Source organism: Salmo salar, chromosome ssa26 (genome assembly GCF_905237065.1).
Source record: "Salmo salar chromosome ssa26, Ssal_v3.1, whole genome shotgun sequence".
In the NCBI taxonomy this organism is placed as follows: domain Eukaryota; kingdom Metazoa; phylum Chordata; class Actinopteri; order Salmoniformes; family Salmonidae; genus Salmo; species Salmo salar.
In genome coordinates, this window is record NC_059467.1 from 35,694,023 (window position 1) to 35,713,590 (window position 19,568).

The 19,568-nt window shown below is 42.6% G+C and overlaps 1 protein-coding gene across 2 annotated transcripts in view; it reads left to right on the top strand.

Annotated features, from left to right (window-relative positions):
- The first annotated feature begins 756 nt into the window (after positions 1-756).
- The window catches only part of LOC106583399 (endophilin-A3), a 39,052-nt gene continuing 20,240 nt past the window's right edge, over positions 757-19,568 (top strand). Inside the window, exon 1 of one of the 2 annotated variants that reach the window (XM_045708016.1) lies at positions 757-1,039. In XM_045708016.1, the coding sequence (XP_045563972.1) occupies positions 995-1,039 (45 nt within the window). In that variant the 5' untranslated portion in view covers positions 757-994. The remainder of the gene's footprint in view (positions 1,040-19,568) is intronic. The other variant, XM_045708015.1, reaches the window with a different exon arrangement.

The window sequence follows — 19,568 nt, forward strand, 5'->3', positions numbered from 1 at the left end:
GAATACAGCGCAGGGTATGCCGCTAGGATAGCTAATAGAAGACAATGCATTTTTAATGAGTGTAAATACTCTGAGGGCTTCCAGGAAGCACTGCTGGGTGACTCTCATAACCTAACTGCCTACAATCTGCTATGTCATTATTTTTGTACAGATATAGGCCTTGTAGAAGGTTCCTGAGTAAAGTGTTGCCCACGTAGCATAGTTAGAATGAATGTAGAACATGTATAATGAAAGGCTTTATACCCTGAAGCAGAACCATGTATTTATCTAAATACACGGCTCTGGCCTGATGTAGCTATAGGAACACTACTCACGAAAAGGTTCCCCATACTGTAACCAATTGACACAACAAACCAGCAGACCAGTGACCGTAACTTGCTGCACATTCTGTTCAGTTACAGCAGGGGGCAGCAAAGTCTTTCAGAACATACTTTCATAATTAGGCCTAGACATTGTAATAGGGCCCGAATAAAACAACATAAATAACAAACATAAGTATGGCCAAAATACAATGTTTTTGTTGCACCTGCAGTTTGAGTTGGTGATATAGGCCTTTCCCTTCTGTAGCCCTACCAATAGCACGGACTTCCTTGGCAGAAAGTATCTAGTAAATCATGAAACTATACAATAAGAGAGAAATTATTTGTCAATCAATACTTATGAAAATCAACGACATCACGACTCACAAATAGGGTACTGTCACTTTCTCTTTCCGTCGAGTGCTGTTTTTAAGCGTGGGCTTCCACCGCTCGATCAAATTTACATAAAATTAGCGCTTTCCACCAATCAGGTTTGAGAACGCGCGACATCTCTGCGATGCAGGAAACCGCTCCTCCAACGCAAGCAGTGACAACATTGTAGCGGAGAAACGCCAGCGGTCTGGAAGCAACGAGGGGAGCACCACGGAATAGACCCCGTTATATTGTTGTGTTTCCCCCATCTAGATCGTATTCTGTCAGGTCTCTCTGAAAAGTGAATCGATACACCACTGAGGATGTCCGTGGCAGGGCTGAAGAAGCAATTTCACAAAGCCAGTCAGGTAAGCAGGAGACGCCCCGTTATATCACAAAAGTGGTCATGTTTCATCATAACGTTATGCTTTTAATTAACCTATCTAAACATGACATTGATCTATCTGTTACACAAACAACGATAATATAATAAAGCAATATTTCTGGCTTGACGTGATGGTCTATTAGTTCCAATCCACTCTCGCTTTCATAATCAAGTTTACAAGTAGCGAGTCGACATCATTGTTGTGTTGTGTATTTTCTGGCCCGTGCCTCCAGTGTTGTCAGGAATGTGCATGTATGGTCGGGAGCGAGCGATCTACTTGAGCCTAGAGACAGAAAAACATGTAGGCGACCTGCAACTAGTAGCAAGTGCAGCAGGTCCTTTTTCCAAACTTGGGATTGTTTTGCTTGCCAGCGCGATTTTATCATTCATTTGCCAGATGGTGCTATTCTCTGAATAGGGTTCCTGACTAATATGCATTTGCTCGCAGGCTTAACAAAGACTCCCACATACAATGGAGAACATAGCAGTACCACAAGCTGTCCACCTCCTTTTGGTCAAGTTCTCAACGGGCTCTCAGCTAGCTTGCCAGCCACCTGCTGCCGCTGCTTTGTGTGCATGTAGCCTCAGTTGTGAGTTGATGAAAATGTCTTGCTATCTTGTTTCAGAAGTGTTGCTCCCTTCCCTATTTATATTATACAATTGGTCTGTCTGTCCATCTGTCTGCCTTTAAAGTCTGTCTGCCTTCAAAATCTGTCTGCCTGCCTGTAAAGTACAGTTGAAGTCGGAAGTTTACATACACTTAGGTTGGAGTCATTAAAACTCGTTTTTCAACCACTCCACAAATTTCTTGTTAACAAACTATAGTTTTGGCAAGTCGGTTAGGACACCTACTTTGTGCATGACACAAGCAATTTTTCAACAATTGTTTACAGACAGATTATTTCACTTATAATTCACTGTATCACAATTCCAGTGGGTCAGAAGTTTACATACACTAAGTTGACTGTGCCTTTAAACAGCTTGGAAAATTCCAGAAAATGATGTCATGGCTTTAGAAGCTTCTGATAGGCTAATTGACATAATTTGAGTCAATTGGAGGTGTACCTGTGGATGTATTTCAAGGCCTACCTTCAAACTCAGTGCTTCTTTGCTTGACATGGGAAAATCAAAAGAAATCAGCCAAGACCTCAGAAAAAAAGTTGTAGACCTCCACAAGTCTGGTTCATCCTTGGGAGCAATTTCGAAATGCCTGAATGTACCACGTTCATCAGTACAAACAATAGTACGCAAGTATAAACACCATGGGACCAAGCAGCCGTCATACCGCTCAGGAAGGAGACACGTTTTGTCTCCTAGAGATGAACGTACTTTGTTGCGAAAAGTGCAAATCAATCCCAGAACAACAGCAAAGGACCTTGTGAAGATGCTGGAGGAAACAGGTACAAAAGTATCTATATCCACTGTAAAACGAGTCCTATATCGACATAACCTGAAAGGCCGCTCAGCAAGAAAGAAGCCACTGCGCCATTAAAAAAAGCCAGACTACGGTTTGCAACTGCACATAGGGACAAAGATCGTACTTTTTGGAGAAATGTCCTCTGGTCTGATAAAACTAAAATAGAACTGTTTGGCCATAATGACCATCGTTATGTTTGGAGGAAAAAGGGGGATGCTTGCAAGCCGAAGAACACCATCCCAACCGTGAAGCACGGGGGTGGCAGCATCATGTTGTGCGGGTGCTTTGCTGCAGGAGGGACTGGTGCACTTCACAAAATAGATGGCATCATGAGGTAGGAAAATTATGTGGATATATTGAAGCAACATCTCAAGACATCAGTCAGGAAGTTAAAGCTTGGTCACAAATGGGTCTTCCAAATGGACAATGACCCCAAGCATACTTCCAAAGTTGTGGCAAAATGGCTTAAGGACCACAAAGTCAAGGTATTGGAATGGCCATCACAAAGCCCTGACCTCAATCCTATAGAGAATTTGTGGGCAGAACTGAAAAAGTGTGTGCGAGCAAGGAGGCCTACAAACCTGACTCAGTTACACCAGCTCTGTCAGGAAGAATGGGCCAAAATTTACCCAACTTATTGTGGGAAGCTTGTGGAAGGCTACCCGAAATGTTTGACCCAAGTTAAACAATTTAAAGGCAACCAAATACTAATTGAGTGTATGTAAACGTCTGACCCACTGGGAATGTGATGAAAGAAATAAAATCTGAAAAAAATAATTGTCTCTACTATTATTCTGACATTTCACATTCTTAAAATAAAGTGGTGATCCTAACTGACCTAAGACAGGGCATTTTTACTAGGATTAAATGTCAGGAATTGTGAAAAACTGAGTTTAAATGTATTTGGCTAAGGTGTATGTAAACTTCCGACTTCAACTCTATGTCTGCCTGTCTGTCTGTCAGAATCTGATTCCACTTGTTTTCAGGAAACCCCTTGTTGTGTTCGAAGTCACATTCTGCTGCCATGCTGTGTAGGCTAAAATACATCTTTTCACATGTGGAGATAGTTAACTTGTTACCAGACAACCTAGATAACGTGCACACTGAATAGAAAACACACAACGCAAAGAAAATGGCTTTGTTCTAATTCTAAAACTACTTCATTTTCCACACTTGACTTGAGCTCAGTCTGTAGGCAAACAACCTATTTATTCCCATACGGTAGACCAACTAGTGGGGTTTTGGTCCAAGCAAGTACAAACATGTCACATTGGTTGTATAATCCGTCTATTATTCATTCTCGTTAAGAATTCAATGACCTTTTCTAATGCGAACATTGTTACCTATCTTCCAACACAATTACCCAGCATGAAAAGACAGCATGACGCTGGAATATGACATATCAGAACGATGACTCATGAATAGACCGTGTGTGTGTGTGTGTGTGTGTGTGTGTGTGTGTGTGTGTGTGTGTGTGTGTGTGGATTCACATTACCACGCTCTGTGAATGGATCGTGTTCATCACGGTAGGACATTGTCATTCAGTTGTTGCTTGGGACCATGAGGTTGAATATATGCATTATTATCTGATTACGCAGCTGGGTAAAAGTTATTAAAAGTGATTCATTTAGTGGTAAATGTCAACATATTTCCAATAATCTGAACATTGTAACTGTATTGTCTGTCTGTCTGTCTGTCTGTCTGTCTGTCTGTCTGTCTGTCTGTCTGTCTGTCTGGTTTTACTGCCTCAGCAGAGCATGTTTTTGTCTGGTTCCTGTCTGGTAATGTACTACCAAAGATATTAAACTCATTCCTGTTATTCGGTTCAATCGGCGTGATTTTCCACTGTTATTCACCTAAAGGGAAGCGGAATGGAATTTTGGCCTTAGATGAACAAACAGGCGTGTGTGTGTGTGTGTGTGTGTGTGTGTGTGTGTGTGTGTGTGTGTGTGTGTGTGTGTGTGTGTGTGTTCACAGTCACACCCAGTAGTGTTTATGAAGCTACCTCTATTTGATCACAGCAAGGTGTGATCCATTCTGACAATGTGACAACAGTGTGGCTGAGTCCCAAGTGGCGCCATATTCCCTATATAGTGCAATACTTTTGACAAGGGCCCATAGGGGTCAATATCAGTGTACTATATAGGGAGTAGGGTGCCTTTTGGGATGCAACCTGTGACTGACAGCAAACACAATACTGTAGCCTTCTCTCCCCTCCCTATATCTCCCATGTGATAATTGGATCTGTTATGTGCAGTGGTGGTCTCTCAGCCATCCACTATTCTGTTTACGGTGTGAAGTCCATTCATTACCTTGATTACACTCCTTCAGAGTGAAAGATGAAGCCATTGTCTGAGAGAAGATTTATGGGTATCTGTGGCCCCGTTCTTTATCTTGTACATTATTTTATGTATCTGGGTGGAGTAAACTTACCGACCTGAGTCAGGCTCTAACAGGCTGTAAAATAAGTTAGTCAATACTTAGGGACACGTCGTTTAAAAATAAATACATTTAGTCTTATCCCAAACAATTAGAGTTAGGTACATTGCTCAAGGACACATCAACAGATGTTTCACCTAGTCAGCTCGGGATTTGAACCAGCAACCTTTCAGTTACTGGGCCAACCCTCTTAACCGCTAGGCTACCTTCCACCCAACATCACACACCAACCATTATATACAGTATGTAACACAGTATCGTGTACCCTCCAATGGTGGACGCCAAGGCCTCTTGGCAAGGTAAATTTACCTAGGTAGGAAGAAACCTTGAGAGGAACCAGTCATAAGTAGAAGGCCCTCCTCTAGTTAGACACAATGGTCTGCGTGGGTAGAAGTTCAAAGTACATGCAGTATTAAACCATCAATACCAGACGGTTCTCTTTCAAGGTAAAAGACAATACCTGTTCCACTCTGTACATACAGTAGTCCCTGTCAGTCAGAAAGACTGTGTGTTATCAGGGGACAGTGTTTAGCCTGTCTGCGTGTGTGTTTATCAATGGAGGTCAAGGTGCATGCTGCTTCATCTTGCAGTGTGTGCAGTTGTGCGTGGTGTATGCAAGGTGTGTGTGTGTGTGTGTGTGTGTGTGTGTGTGTCTGTGCGATGTTATCACTGGGTTTAAATGTGTTTTTTAATGGTGTGTTTCAGCACGTTAGCTGGTGAACATGAAATCCATTACAGTAGCTAAAGGAAGCTGTTGTTTAATGACGGTATTGAATGTGGCTAACACCCCCGTAAAAAACATATGAATCATTCATGTTAAAAAGGACTCAGCCAAACTGTGTGGCAGGTTTTCAGCTCATTCACATTTTGGCAGTTTATCAGCTGTCTATTGTGAGTTCCATTGGGAAATCCAGCAGCCATTCTTTTTGTGTAAATTAGGCTCTGGGGTGAAGTTTCCTCTAGGTACAGATCTAGGATCAGTTTACCCTCCCCCAATCCTAACCTTAACCATTAGTGGGGAAAATGCAAAACTGACCCAAGATCATCACTACTTGTAATACTAGTGTCATTATGGCTGTTATAACTGTTATAAGGAGCCATGAGCTGAATTTAGCAAGTCATGTAATCCACTGTGGTGTGACAGGTGACATTCTAAAGACATAATATTACTTTACATATGGTTCATAGTAAGCATTATGACTGTCTTGGCTACCTTACACAGAAAGTGAACAGATCAAACCACAAGCCCTAAAGGGTGGAGCTGTGGCAGGTTTTTAAAAGCATTGTTTTTATTTCGCTTTGCGTTCTTGGGGGGAAAAAAGTCTAAGGTCACAATGTTTCATATCCTGTGTTGTGTAGCTGAAGTTGGCTTGTGTGTGTGTGTGTGTGTCTGTCTGTGTGTGTGCGCGTGTGTCTGTGTGTGTGCGCGCGTGTGTCTGCGTGCGTGCGTGCGTGCGTGCGTGCGTGCGTGCGTGCGTGTGTGTGTGTGTGTGTGTGTGTGGTGTGCGCACGCGTGTGTGTGTGTGTGTGTGTGTGTGTGTGTGTGTGTCTGTGTGTGTGTGTGTGTGCGTGCGCATGTGTCTGTGTGTGCGCGTGTGTCTGTGTGTTTGTGTGTGTGTCTGTGTGTCTGCATGCGTGTCTGTGTGTCTGCGTGCGTGTGTGTGTGGTGTGTGTGTGTGTGTGTGTGTGTAAGGGTCTTTTGGAAACCAGACTGCTTCCTTCTTCCGTTGAGTTTCTCTATCAAACAGCGTTCCATTTCCACTGTTTTTGACAACATTATCTAGCCCAGCATTCTACACACAATAGTGTCGTTGTGTGTCAATTGTCCCTTATGGGACAATAAAGATTGACTGAAGAAATATGAACACACAAAAAAAAACATTTTTGTTGTTGTGTTCTGAGTTCCAACACACAGACCGTAAAAGCTTCTGTTCAATGCCAAGCCCAGCACAGTGACAGGGCTATCCTGTCTTCTGTCAGAAATGTCATTAAGGCCTAAGGAATGGAATTCATTTCCCCACTGACATGTAGGAGTGCTTGTGTAATCTAGCTGTCCCAGGAGATGTCTCTGAATGTCCTAACAAAGCCCCACCACTCTCTCTCTCCAGTCTCCACTATCACTTATTATGTTGTGCTCCCTCTTCACGGTCATCCTCAGAGACAGGCAGGCAGTTCAGGCAGGACAGGCAGGACAGACAGACAGACAGACAGACAGACAGACAGACAGACAGACAGACAGAGGCAGGATGTCCATTGAGCTTTGACCAGCCATCTCCAGTAGACCCTGACCAGTTGTTCCGTCACTTTATCTTGTTGTGTTGTGAGGCCTTGTTCATAGGAGCCAGCAAAGTGCACAGCACACACACACTTCCAGCACACCAGTGGGTTGGATTTAGGCATTGATTAAATATATGCCTAAGAACATTTGTTAATCAAGACTGTAGCTTAATAAAATAATAATAATACAAATAATAATGTTTGGTCTCCACACCTTGTTCTTGGATTTTCAACATTGCAGAACCAATTTTATTTTAGTAAACTAAACACGTCGATCCAGAGCATCACAAACCTGCTCAGTGGGTGACATGTCTGGTGCGTATGCAGGCCATGGAAGAACTGGCAAAAAGGGAAGGGGTCTGAATACTTTCCGAATGTACTATATACAGTGCCTTCGGAAAGTATTCAGACCCCTTGACTTTTTCCACATTTTGTTACGTTACAGACTTATTCTGAAATAGATTAAATAAAAAAATGTCCTCAGCAATCTACACACAATACCCCAAAATGACAAAACAAAAACAGGTTTTTAGAAATGTTTGCATCTCTGTAGCACTCCACCAATCAGGCCTTTATGGTAGAGTGGCCAGATTGAAGCCACTCCTCAGTAAAAGGTAGATGACAGCCCACTTGGAGTTTGCCAAAAGACATCTAAAGGACTCTCAGACCATGAGAAACAAGATTCTCTGGCCTGATGAAACCAAGATTGAACTCTTTGGCTGGAGGAAACCTGGCACCATCCCTACAGTGAAGCATGGTGGTGGCATCATCATGCTGTGGGGATGTTTTTCAGCGGCAGGGACTGGGAGACTAGTCAGGATCGAGGGAAATATGAATGGAGCGAAGTGCAGAGAGATCCTTGATGAAAATCTGCTCAAGAGCGCTCAAGACCTCAGACTGGGACGAAGGTTCACCTTCCAACAGGGCAACGACCCTAAGCACATTCTGAAAAGTTTCTGAATGTCCTTGAGTGGCCCAGCAAGAGCCCGGACATGAACTCGATCAAACATCTCTGGAGAGACCTGAAAATAGCTGTGCAGCAACGCTACCCATCCAACCTGACAGAGCTTGAGAGGATCTGCAGAGAAGAATGGGAGAAACTCCCCAAATACAGGTGTGCCAAGCTGGTAGCGTCATACCCAAGAAGTCTCGATGATGTAATCGCTGCCAAAGGTGCTTCAACAAAGTACTGAGTAAAGGGTCTAAATACTTATGTAAATGTGATATTTCAGTTTTTAATAATTTTTATAAATTAGCAAACATGTCTAAACTTGTTTCTGCTCTGTCATTATGGGGTTTTGTGTGTAATCAATTTCAGAATAAGGCTGTAACGTAACAAAATGTGGAAAAAGTCAAGGGGTCTGAATACTTTCTGAAGGCACTGTATATAATATATATTATCATTCTAATTCTAATAATATTTTTAATTCACACCTGCACTGTTGGAGCTCAGAACTGAAGTATTTTACTGTAACTACATCTGAGACCATGAGCATGTGACTAGATAAACATCTGATCTGCTGAATGTGTGTCAGTGTGTCAGCTACATAATGTAATCAGACCTACTGGATCTGCAATGTGTTTCATGATTATTGATAAGCTTGGTGTTGGTGCTTATCATCGGTCAAGAGGGGTTTTAGATTTTCAACCAGGTCATCAGTAGGTGTGTGTGTGTGTGTGTGTGTGTGTGTGTGTGTGTGTGTGGCGTGTGTGTGTGTGTTGTCTTATGACATAGTGGTCCACCTAACAGTTGTTCCCAGGGCAGTAGTTGACCTTTTCATGACCTTGTGGCACAACACCAAAAACATAATTCAACTATAAGATAGAATTGTAAGATTTTTCCATATATCCTGCGTTTCCCTCCTGATGACCTACATTTTGTAACCCTGAATCTGATTCACTCGTAGTTTAAACCCATCAGACTTCACCCTGGTCCTAGTCTACTCACTTTCAAAGCACTAACAAGTTGGTTACAGCCAGCTGCTGTAGTATCATCAATATTCATTTTTCAATATTTGTATTCATACCTTATTTTTCTCTCTCTCCCTCCTACAAGAACGTTAGCTCTCTCTCTCTCTCTCTCTCTCTCCCCCCCAAATAATTCTCTCTGTTAAATAAGCACCATCATTCCCCTTGACAGGCCCTTAAAATATTCATGTCTGAGATGTTTTGTTTATAATGGGTTCTGACCTGTCGCTGGTGTGGAGTGAGGCTATGGTGATCTATGATGTTCACCATGTCCAGGCCTTAGTGATACAGTGGCAAATGAAAGTCTATACACCCCTTGCACAATCTTCACATTTTTCTGCCTTAAAATTCAATAAAAACATGTATTACGTTTGATTTATTTCCTACAGATGTACACAACCTACTCCACATATTCAAAGTATTTTTGAAAATTGGAGATAAGGCGTGAATATTGCAGTCCAGCGATGGTTTCCCCAAAAATGTACTGAGCTTGTGTAATTTTGACAAAAACAATGGATAACTGTTGCCCTAAGAATGATACACAGCTGTAATGGCTGCCAAAGTTGCTTCCACCAAGTATTAACTCTGGGGTGTCTTAGTTTCTTAACCTGTTGAGGACAGACGTTCCGCCTGCGGAACCCCTAGCCAACAGCCAATGGCATCGCACGGCGCGAAATACAAAACCAACTGAAATACCACAATTCAATTTTCTCACACAATCAACTATTTTACACCATTTTAAAGATAAGACTCTCGTTAATCTAACCACATTGTCCAATTTCAAAAAGGCTTTACAGAGAAAGCAAAACAGTAGATTATGTTAGGAGAGTACATAGACACAAATAATCACACAGCCATTTTCCGAGCAAGCATATATGTCACATAAACCCAAACCACAGCTAAATGCAGCACTACCCTTTGATGATCTTCATCAGATGACACTCCTAGGACATTATGTTATACAATACATGCATGTTTTGTTCAATCAAGTTCATATTTATATCAAAAACCAGCTTTTTACATTAGCATGTGATGTTCAGAACTAGCATACCCACCGAAAACATCCGGTGAATTTTACTAAATTACTCATGATAAACGTTCACAAAATACATAACAATTATTTTAAGAATTATAGATACAGAACTCCTTTATGCAATCGCGGTGTCAGATTTTAAAATAGCTTTTCGGCGAAAGCACATTTTGCAATATTCTGAGTACATAGCTCGGCCATCACGGCTAGCTATTTTGACACCCACCAAGTTTGGGGCTCACTAAACCCAGAATTACTATTAGAAAAATTGGATTACCTTTGCTGTTCTTCGTCAGAATGCACTCCCAGGACTTCTACTTCAACAACAAATGTTGTTTTGGTTCCAAATAATCCATAGTTATATTCAAATAGCTCCGTTTTGTTCGTGCGTTCAGGTCACTATCCGAAGGGTGACGCGCGAGTGCATTTCGTGACCAAAAAAATTGAAATATTCCATTATCGTACTTAGAAGCATGTCAAACGCTGTTTAAAATAAATGTTTATGCTATTTTTCTCGTAAAATAGAGATAATATTCCAACCGGGCAACGTTGTATTCATTCAAAGGCTGAAAGAAAAAAATGGAGTAGTCTCGTGAACGCGCATCTCAGTCTCACTGTCCGCAGGCTGACCACTTACAAATTCTGCTGCTGTTCTTTGCCCAGAGACAGCAGACACCCCATTCCACTTTCTGGCAGCTTTAGAGAGCCAATGGAAGCCTTAGAAAATGTCACGTTACAGCACAGATGCTGTATTTTCGATAGAGATGCAACAGAAGGACAACAAATTGTCAGACAGGGCACTTCCTGTATGGAATCTTCTCAGGTTTTGGCCTGCCATATGAGTTCTGTTATACTCACAGACACCATTCAAACAGTTTTAGAAACTTTAGAGTGTTTTCTATCCAAATCTACTAGTTTCTGAGCAGGAGTAGTAACCAGATTAAATCGGGTACGTTTTTTATCCGGCCGTGAAAATACTGCCCCCTAAGACATCTTAGTTTATTTTATTTTATTAATTTGGAACATTTTCTATAATTTTTCTTTCACTATGAAAATGTGGAATAGGATGTGGAGATAAGCAGGGAAAAAAATCCCTGAAATGTATTCCCTTCTTAGATGTCATTTTAAGGCAACAAAATGTGAAGACTGTGCAAGGGGTGTGTAAACTTTCAATAGCAGTTGTATATGATAGTGTTCTGGCCAGTGGTTGCTGTTCCATCTCTCCCAGTCCAAAGTCCTGCTGAATTCCCACTATAATCTCTCCTGGGCTGGGAGATTCAGGAAAGCAGGGGAAATACTGAAAGCAGCTGGGTTTTTCAAAGGAAATGTAGTAGCTTATCAGTGTTCAGTTGTCTCAGTTAGTATCAGTAGCAGCATCAATGGGAAATGACAGGGTGAACTCCTGGAACTGATGGGTGTGATTGTTTTGAAAACAGTACTGCAGGCCTATACTGTTACTGCACTGTACTGTTAGGTATCAGTTCTTACATTGGTATCGATGTAGACTTAGTACTAGGTGCCCTACTGTATCTAACTAATCCAATAACAACAGGTTAGAAACTTTAGCAAGGCTAATTTAGGCCTGTATTCCTCATGCTATTGAAGATTGTTACCTAAAATAAGCTAAGGCCGGAATTCGATCCAACGCAGATTTAAGGCCTGCGCACAGCGATACGCAATTAAAGGGCATTTCCCTGACGTTTGCGGAGATCACATTCGCTGTAAAAGCCACGATTGCTGACTCAAGGAGAAATCGGCTTTAAAAAGTGAACCGCATAGCACAGGTCGTTAATGTGTGATTGTTTGAATCCCGACCTAAACATCTCTCTTTAGTTTCTCAACTGTTGTCATGATAGCAGGGAGCAGTTTCAGTATGGTTTCCTGCCCACTTGTTTAACTGTTGTTATTCATTGTCGGTTGGTTGTTTGTTTACACAAATCATTGTAAAGGTGTGGTAGCTGTGTGTTATCACAGCCCAGGGAATTGTCCTGTTATATCCATGTGGAAGGAAAAGAGTCAATGTGAAAACTCCCCCCTGGACTTTCTGAATCCTCTTTATATTGTTGCCACGGCATTCTTTTCAAAGAACAGGAAACTGCAGAGTAACACTCGCAGAGTAACACTCGGTCTCCCATTGTCAAGATATAAAAGAAAAACACAGAAGGGAAAAAAAACGTTATTGGCCGTACCTTTTAAAACAATTTAAAAAAAGTTTTTCCTCAGTTTCCCTTCACGAGCAATATTGGGTCCATATTCATGATTCTTCTCAGAGTAAGAGTGCTGATCTAGGATCAGGTCCCCCCTGTCCATATAAATCTTATTCATTATGATTTAAAAGGCACATAAGTTCCTAGACCAGCACTCCTTCTCTGAGACGCTGCATTAAAACGTGCCCAGAACTTTCCCAAATGCTCAAAGAAGAGCCAACTGTGTCTAACTGAATTCACTTTTCAGTAGAATGGAATAGAAAAAAATATAATTGGTTGTACCGTCCAAAACCTTTTAAGAACTTCGTCATCAATTTCACTTCACGCAGTTCAGAATGTTCCCAAATGTTCAACGTAGAGCCCAACAGCATCTAACTAACTTCACTTCCGAAGTCTCCGAAGTCTCTCTTCCTTGATTAGATTTGGAAGTCCAAGGCTCTTGCCCCCAGTGGTAATTTTAGTTAATTGCTGGGGGATAATTACACCTCCAATGTACATTAGGTTACATCAATCTGGATTAAGAGCTGCAATGGTTTTGACCTGAAATCTGGTGCGGTGACTCAATGGTGAATTAGGAGCAGCTGTGGCCAGCTGGAGACGATCATTGTCACCCTACAGCTGCTCTCTTTATCTCTGCATTTCTAGTCCTATCTCTCTCTCTCTCTCTCTCTCTCCAAACCCAGTGTCATTGTCACCCCACAGCTGCTCTCTTTATCTCTGCATTTTTTTCCTCATTCTCTCTTATAGCAGCAGGCCAATTGCCCCCAACACTGCACATTGGCTATGCTAAAATATCTTAATTTAGTTTCATTCTGTTGTTTCAAGAGGTCCATCCAATTGGGAATGGACATCAATTCAACATCTATTCCATGTTGATTTAATGTAATTTTGTTGAAATGACGTGGGAACAACGTTGAATTAACCAGTGTGTGCCCAGTGGGATGTCAGTATTCATGCAGGTAGAAACTCTAGTCATTGAAGTGGTTGCAATTCCATATTTGACACATTTGCTCTGTAGCCTAGCTGTGTTACATTTCTCCACAGTACGTTTCATTCACATCTCTCTGCGATTCACCCCCTCCGTTGTCCTAGAAATGTTTGGCAACCGTATTGGGCTAATATCCTCCGTCAGAGATTGCTAATTTTACCCGGTGGCCTAGATGGGGTGTTGAGCGTTCAGTGTTCAGTGGCAGACTGGTAGTAGTAGAGGCACAGTGTTGAAGGGAAAGAAAAGGGACAGATTTGAGGCAGCCAGCCCAGGGGATAGAGCAGCTAATGGGGGAAGGCCATGTGGGCTCCCCCCTGGAGTGATATGACTGGCTGGTATTAGGTACGTAGGTGGGTAGGTGGTGTGCTGGTATAATGGAAAGGGTTTGGAACCATGCTTGCATAATAAGTAACCTTGTCTGAGACCTATAGATTTGCGTTGGACTGAATGTCCAATTTTGTGGAGTGTTTCATTCCTCTGCACCTGTGATGCTTTGTCAGGTGTGTCGATGACTATCCTACTCTGATTTCACTATCACTATTTCTTTATTTGTATTTATTTTTTATTTAACCTTTATTTAACTAGGAAAGTCAGTTAAGAACAAATTGTTATTTACATTGACGGCCTACCAAAAGGCAAAAGGCCTCCTGCGGGGACGGGGGCTGGGATTAAAAATAAAAATATAGGACAAAACACACATCACGACAAGAGAGACACCACAACACTACATAAAGAGAGACCTAAGACAACAACATAGCATGGCAGCAACAGAGTGCAGTGATGTGTCCTATAAGGAGCATTGGTGTCAAATCTGATTGCCGAATGGTAAAGAACATCTAGCCGCTTGAGAGCACCCTTACCTGCCGATCTATAAATTACGTCTCCGTAATCTAGCATGGGTAGGATGGTCATCTGAATCAGGGTTAGTTTGGCAGCTGGGGAGAAAGAGGAGCGATTACGATAGAGGAAACCAAGTCTAGATTTAACCTTATCCTGCAGCTTTGATATGTGCTGAGAGAAGGACAGTGTACTGTCTAGCCATACTCCTAAGTACTTGTATGAGGTGACTACCTCAAGCTCTAAACCCTCAGAGGTAGTAATCACACCGGTGGGGAGAAGGGCAATCTTCTTACCAAACCACATGACCTTTTGTTTTGGAGGTGTTCAGAACAAGGTTAAGGGCAGAGAAAGCTTGTTGGACACTAAGAAAGCTTTGTTGTAGAATGTTTAACACAAAATCCAGGGAGGGGGCAGCTGAGTAAAAAACGGTATCATCTGCATATAAATGGATGAGAGAGCTTCCTACTGCCTGAGCTATGTTGTTGATGTAAATTGAGAAGACTGTGGGGTATAGGATCGAGCCTTGGGGTACTCCCTTGGTGACAGGCAGTGGCTGAGACAGCAGATGTTCTGACTTTATACACTGCGCTCTTTGAGAGAGGTAGTTAGTAAACCAGGCCAAAGACCCCTCAGAGACACCAATACTCCTTAGCTGGCCCACAACAATGGAATGGTCTACCGTATCAAAGCTTTGGCCAAGTCAATAAAAATAGCAGCACAACATTACTTAGAATCATTTAACACCTTTAAGGTTGCAGTGACACATCCATAACCTGAGCAGAAACCAGATTGCATACCAGAGAGAATACTATAGACATCAAGAAAGCCAGTCAGTTGATTATTGTAAGGGCTGTCTTCAGGAATGGACCAAAATGCAGCGGAGTTAGTATTCATCTTTCAATTTAATTAGAAAGAACACTATAACAAACAAAACAAGGAAACTGACAGCCAACAGTCCTGTCAGGTGCAAACACACTAAACAAGAAACAATTACCCACAAACCCCAGTGACAAACAACTCCTACATATGTGACTCCCAATCAGGAACAACGATTCCCAGCTGTTCCTGATCAGGAGTCACAAGACACACACCAGACTGCCACGTCCTGACCCCCAAACTACTACACCAGCTCCATCTGCTGGTCAGGACGTGACAATTATTGACAAGTTTTTCCAACACTTTTGATAAACAGGACAAAATAGAAATTGGCCTATAACAGTTAGGATCAGCTTGATCTCCCCCTTTAAATAAAGGACACACCGTGGCTACCTTCCAAGCTATGGGAACCTCCCCAGAGAGGAGAGACAGGTTAAAAGGTCAGAGATAGGCTTGGTGATGATAGGGGCTGCAACCTTAAAGACGAAAGGATCTAAACCATGTGACCCAGATGTTTTTTGGGGTCCAGTTTAAGGAGCTCCTTTATCACCTCAGACTCAGTGACTGCCTGCAGGGAGAAACTTTGTAGCGCGGGCACGAGCTTCCAAACTAATAATGGATCACAGTTATAGAGCTTTTATTTACACATTGTACTATATCTCAAAGGATGTGAGATACTCTATGGCAAGGTAACATTCTGTACCCTGTCCACCACCAATACTGTAGAGGGCCTAACTGAAAGCATGTTTGAAAAGTAGGCTAGCTAACCCTACTGACACAGACACAGGCAGTGCCATGCAGCAAAGTCTGCACTAGAAAACTCAATGGGCTGAACTTCCTTTGAGAAAGTGGGTCTGTAGTAGCCTATTGGTTCGTTGCAGTCCCTTAGATTTCACTCTTACTGCAACAGTGATACACGACGTGTCTTCGACAGCACTGTTGATCTAGCAGCTTTGCTGACTTTAGCACTGTGTGTTTTGTGTCCCAAATATATACACAGTGCACTATATAGGGAATAGGGTGCCATTTGGTTCGAACTATGGTGTCTCCACTAAGCACACAGAGTCACTTCTGTTTCCTGTCTATCCCCCATCTCTCTCTCTGCTACTGTACATTGTTGTGTTGATTTGCTGGCCCATTGGTTGCATAAGGTTAGTGGGTGGTACTGTGTGAATACTGGCCCATTGGTTGCATAAGGTTAGTGGGTGGTACTGTGTGAATACTGGCCCATTGGTTGCATAAGGTTAGTGGGTGGTACTGTGTGAATACTGGCCCATTGGTTGCATAAGGTTAGTGGGTGGTACTGTGTGAATACTGGCCCATTGGTTGCATAAGGTTAGTGGGTGGTACTGTGTGAATACACTGTCATTGACGGTGTCGTCATAATGGTTAGTGATGACAAATACACACTGCCAGTGTATTGTGACTAATATGTGTGGAAATTGAACAATATTCAAAATGCCAGGGGTGATGTGAAGTCCATTCGCTTGACGACGGGGATCTTCCTCCTCAATTGAATCATCGGTAGAGAACTAACTTTAATAGCCAGTTAGTAAATGCGATTGTTCTGCACTACATCACTAGATGTGTACAGTGTGTAACCGAGAGATTTAAGAGGAATGATACCAGTGATGATTGGCCTCTGTATGACCTGCTTCCACACAGACCTGATCCAGGATGACTGGAACTAACAAACCAACAAAGGCCCACACAACTTGGCTCACCATGATAACCTAACATGGTGGTGATATAATTAAAGGTTCTTGGTGTTACAGACTAATTGTGGAGCGATTCTCTGTCTGAAAGGAGTCTAGGACTTAATCTCCAGATTCCTAAGGAAGAAGACTATCTCAGATTTCCCCTAACATTGTATAGGTGAGGAGGGAGTCCCCGCCTAGCTCTGTTGACCGCTGCCTAAAAGAGTTTGGCTTCTATCAGTTTCAGTGGATAGTTTTTGTGCCAAAGGGCTTGGATATTGCTTTGGGGGCCTATTCACCCTGTTCTATGCTGCTGCTACGGTTGGCCCTACTGTACAGTACAGCTATTCTGTGAACTTAGCAGCAGCTGGTGTGTCTATGGCCATGCTTCCTCTGTCTCCGTCTGATAGGTTTTTTCACACTCGATTCTGCTGATGTTACGCTGTCATCAACCACCAGTGCTCGGGGGTGAAGTTTCCCCTAGCTACTGATCTAGGATCAGCTTCCCCTCCCCCAATCCTCACATTAACCAATAGTGGGGGAAATGCAAAACTGACCCAAGATCAGCGTCTAGGGGTAACTTCTCCCTACACCCATCGACCCCCAGCTGACACAGCTATGACACAGTATTCATTTTGCCTAGGGGATAACACACTACCCAAGCCTGAGAGTGAACTGTGAGACAAATAGATTTTTTTGCAGTTGATTGCTGAGTGGGCTGATTGCACAACGTTTCGGTTGGTTTCACTTAACAAGGAAACGGTGACTAAGTTTGCACTACAGCTGTGATAGGCCTACAGTGTTTCATCATCAACCAATCTGGGTGAGTTTCCTGAAAACCTTGTTTGATGGGCAATGTATATGTGTGAACGAACAAAACGTGTGAAATGAAGCACTTTGCTGTTCTACAAGTGATGTGGGTAGTCTGGGTCGTCAAAATAAATTGAGAACCACATTAGCTACAAGGCTTTCAGGAAACTGGCAACTGAATGATAAGCACACAGCTGTCTGTTGACCTTTAGACCAAGACTCTAATTTTACAACTTTGACTTAGGCTTTTCTTTCAAGAACAGCTCACAAGCTTTCTGCCACAGATTTCTTCTGCAGTGTGGTAGATAAACTCATTCAGATGACTCGGTCAAGGCTTGCACACACACACACACAAACACATGTACACACACACACACACACACACACACACACACACACACATATTCGATTTCATGAACTGAACCAGTCAGTGGTAATTATTGTTCCTGTAATGAATGACAGTAGTCGTTTCAGCTGATGACCCCCAGGCTTGTAGAACACAGAGTGTTTCCTGAGGGGAAACCTTGTAAAATCACAGTTCAGCCCTGTACTGCATAAACACTACAGCCACAGTGTCACAGTTCAGCCCTGTACTGCATAAATACTACAGCTACAGTGTCACAGTTCAGCCCTGTATGCTGACTCACAGCCGCCAACTCCACCCAAGAAAAGGACACAAGCTGGTCTGAATCAGTGGTTGTGTAAGGGGTGCGTAACTGGTGGCAGGGAAGTCAAACGCAGGAGAGCAGAACTTGGTGAATAGCCGGAGCAGTTTAATATATAAAACTAACGGCATATAAAACAACAAACACATGGGTACAAAACCCGTAGCGTATCAGGAACACATAGCACAAGTACTTACAATAAACAATTCCCAACAAGGACATGGGGGAAACAGAGGGAAAATATACAACATGGAATTAGGGAATTGAAACCAGGTGAGTGTGAAAACAAGACAAAACAAATGGAACATGAAAAATGGATCGGCGATGGCTAGAAGACCGGTGCCGTCGATCGCCGAACACCGCCCGAACAAGGAGAGGAACCGACTTCGGTAGAAGTCGTGACAGGTTGCCTTCCAAATGTCACCCTATTCCCTATTTAGTGCTCTACATTTGACCAGGGCCCAATAGGGTCTGGTTAAAAGCAGTGCATCCTATATAGGGAATAGGTTGCCATTTGGGATGCACACAGTCTCTGATGTACAAAGCCTGACATATTCAACTGGGAGATTGTCAGGTGTTATCGATGGCAGATAGTTTTGTGAACTCTGAGGATTAGTTCAGTAACACTGGCCATGAAGAGCTACGGTTGTGCAGGCTTTTGTTCCAGCATGCATTAACACACCTGATTCAACAAATCAAGACATTGATTTGGAGGCCAGTTCTGCCATATCTCTCTGGTTAGTGTCAAATCACTGAATCAGGAGGAGCCTGTCTGTCTGTCCGTCCATCTGTCTTATCTGTTATTTGCCAGTGCTGTGGCGTTGTTCCTGTGCCTTGTAAGACACATTAGCACCGTTATATTTAGCCACCTGATGACAGTGTGGCATGCTGCTTTCTGTCCTCGCTAATTTGTGTGACATCACTCGTCGTTCGCAGTGTTAGGGTGAAACCAGTCTACTTTTAGGAAAAATAAATACCAAGTTCAAGGTTTATTTCCCTGTAGTCGTTTCAGATATTGTTAGTGCTCTGAAGTGAAACCCAAAAAATGGTCTGTTATGATGAGGAGAGTGCACTTCTCTGGTAAAAGAGTATTTCACTGCTGGTTGATGTTCACACTTTCAGCTACAGTATAGTCCTACACTGTTGCAGTTAGCAAGTGGAGGTTCTTCTGTAGCTCTTGTTATAGTGAGACATAGGTTCAAATAATATTTGAAATCATTCCAAATACTTTAGCTGTTCTTTATTGAGCTTGCCTGGTGCGATGGAACCAATTGAAAAGTCCCAAAAGTGCAAACCTC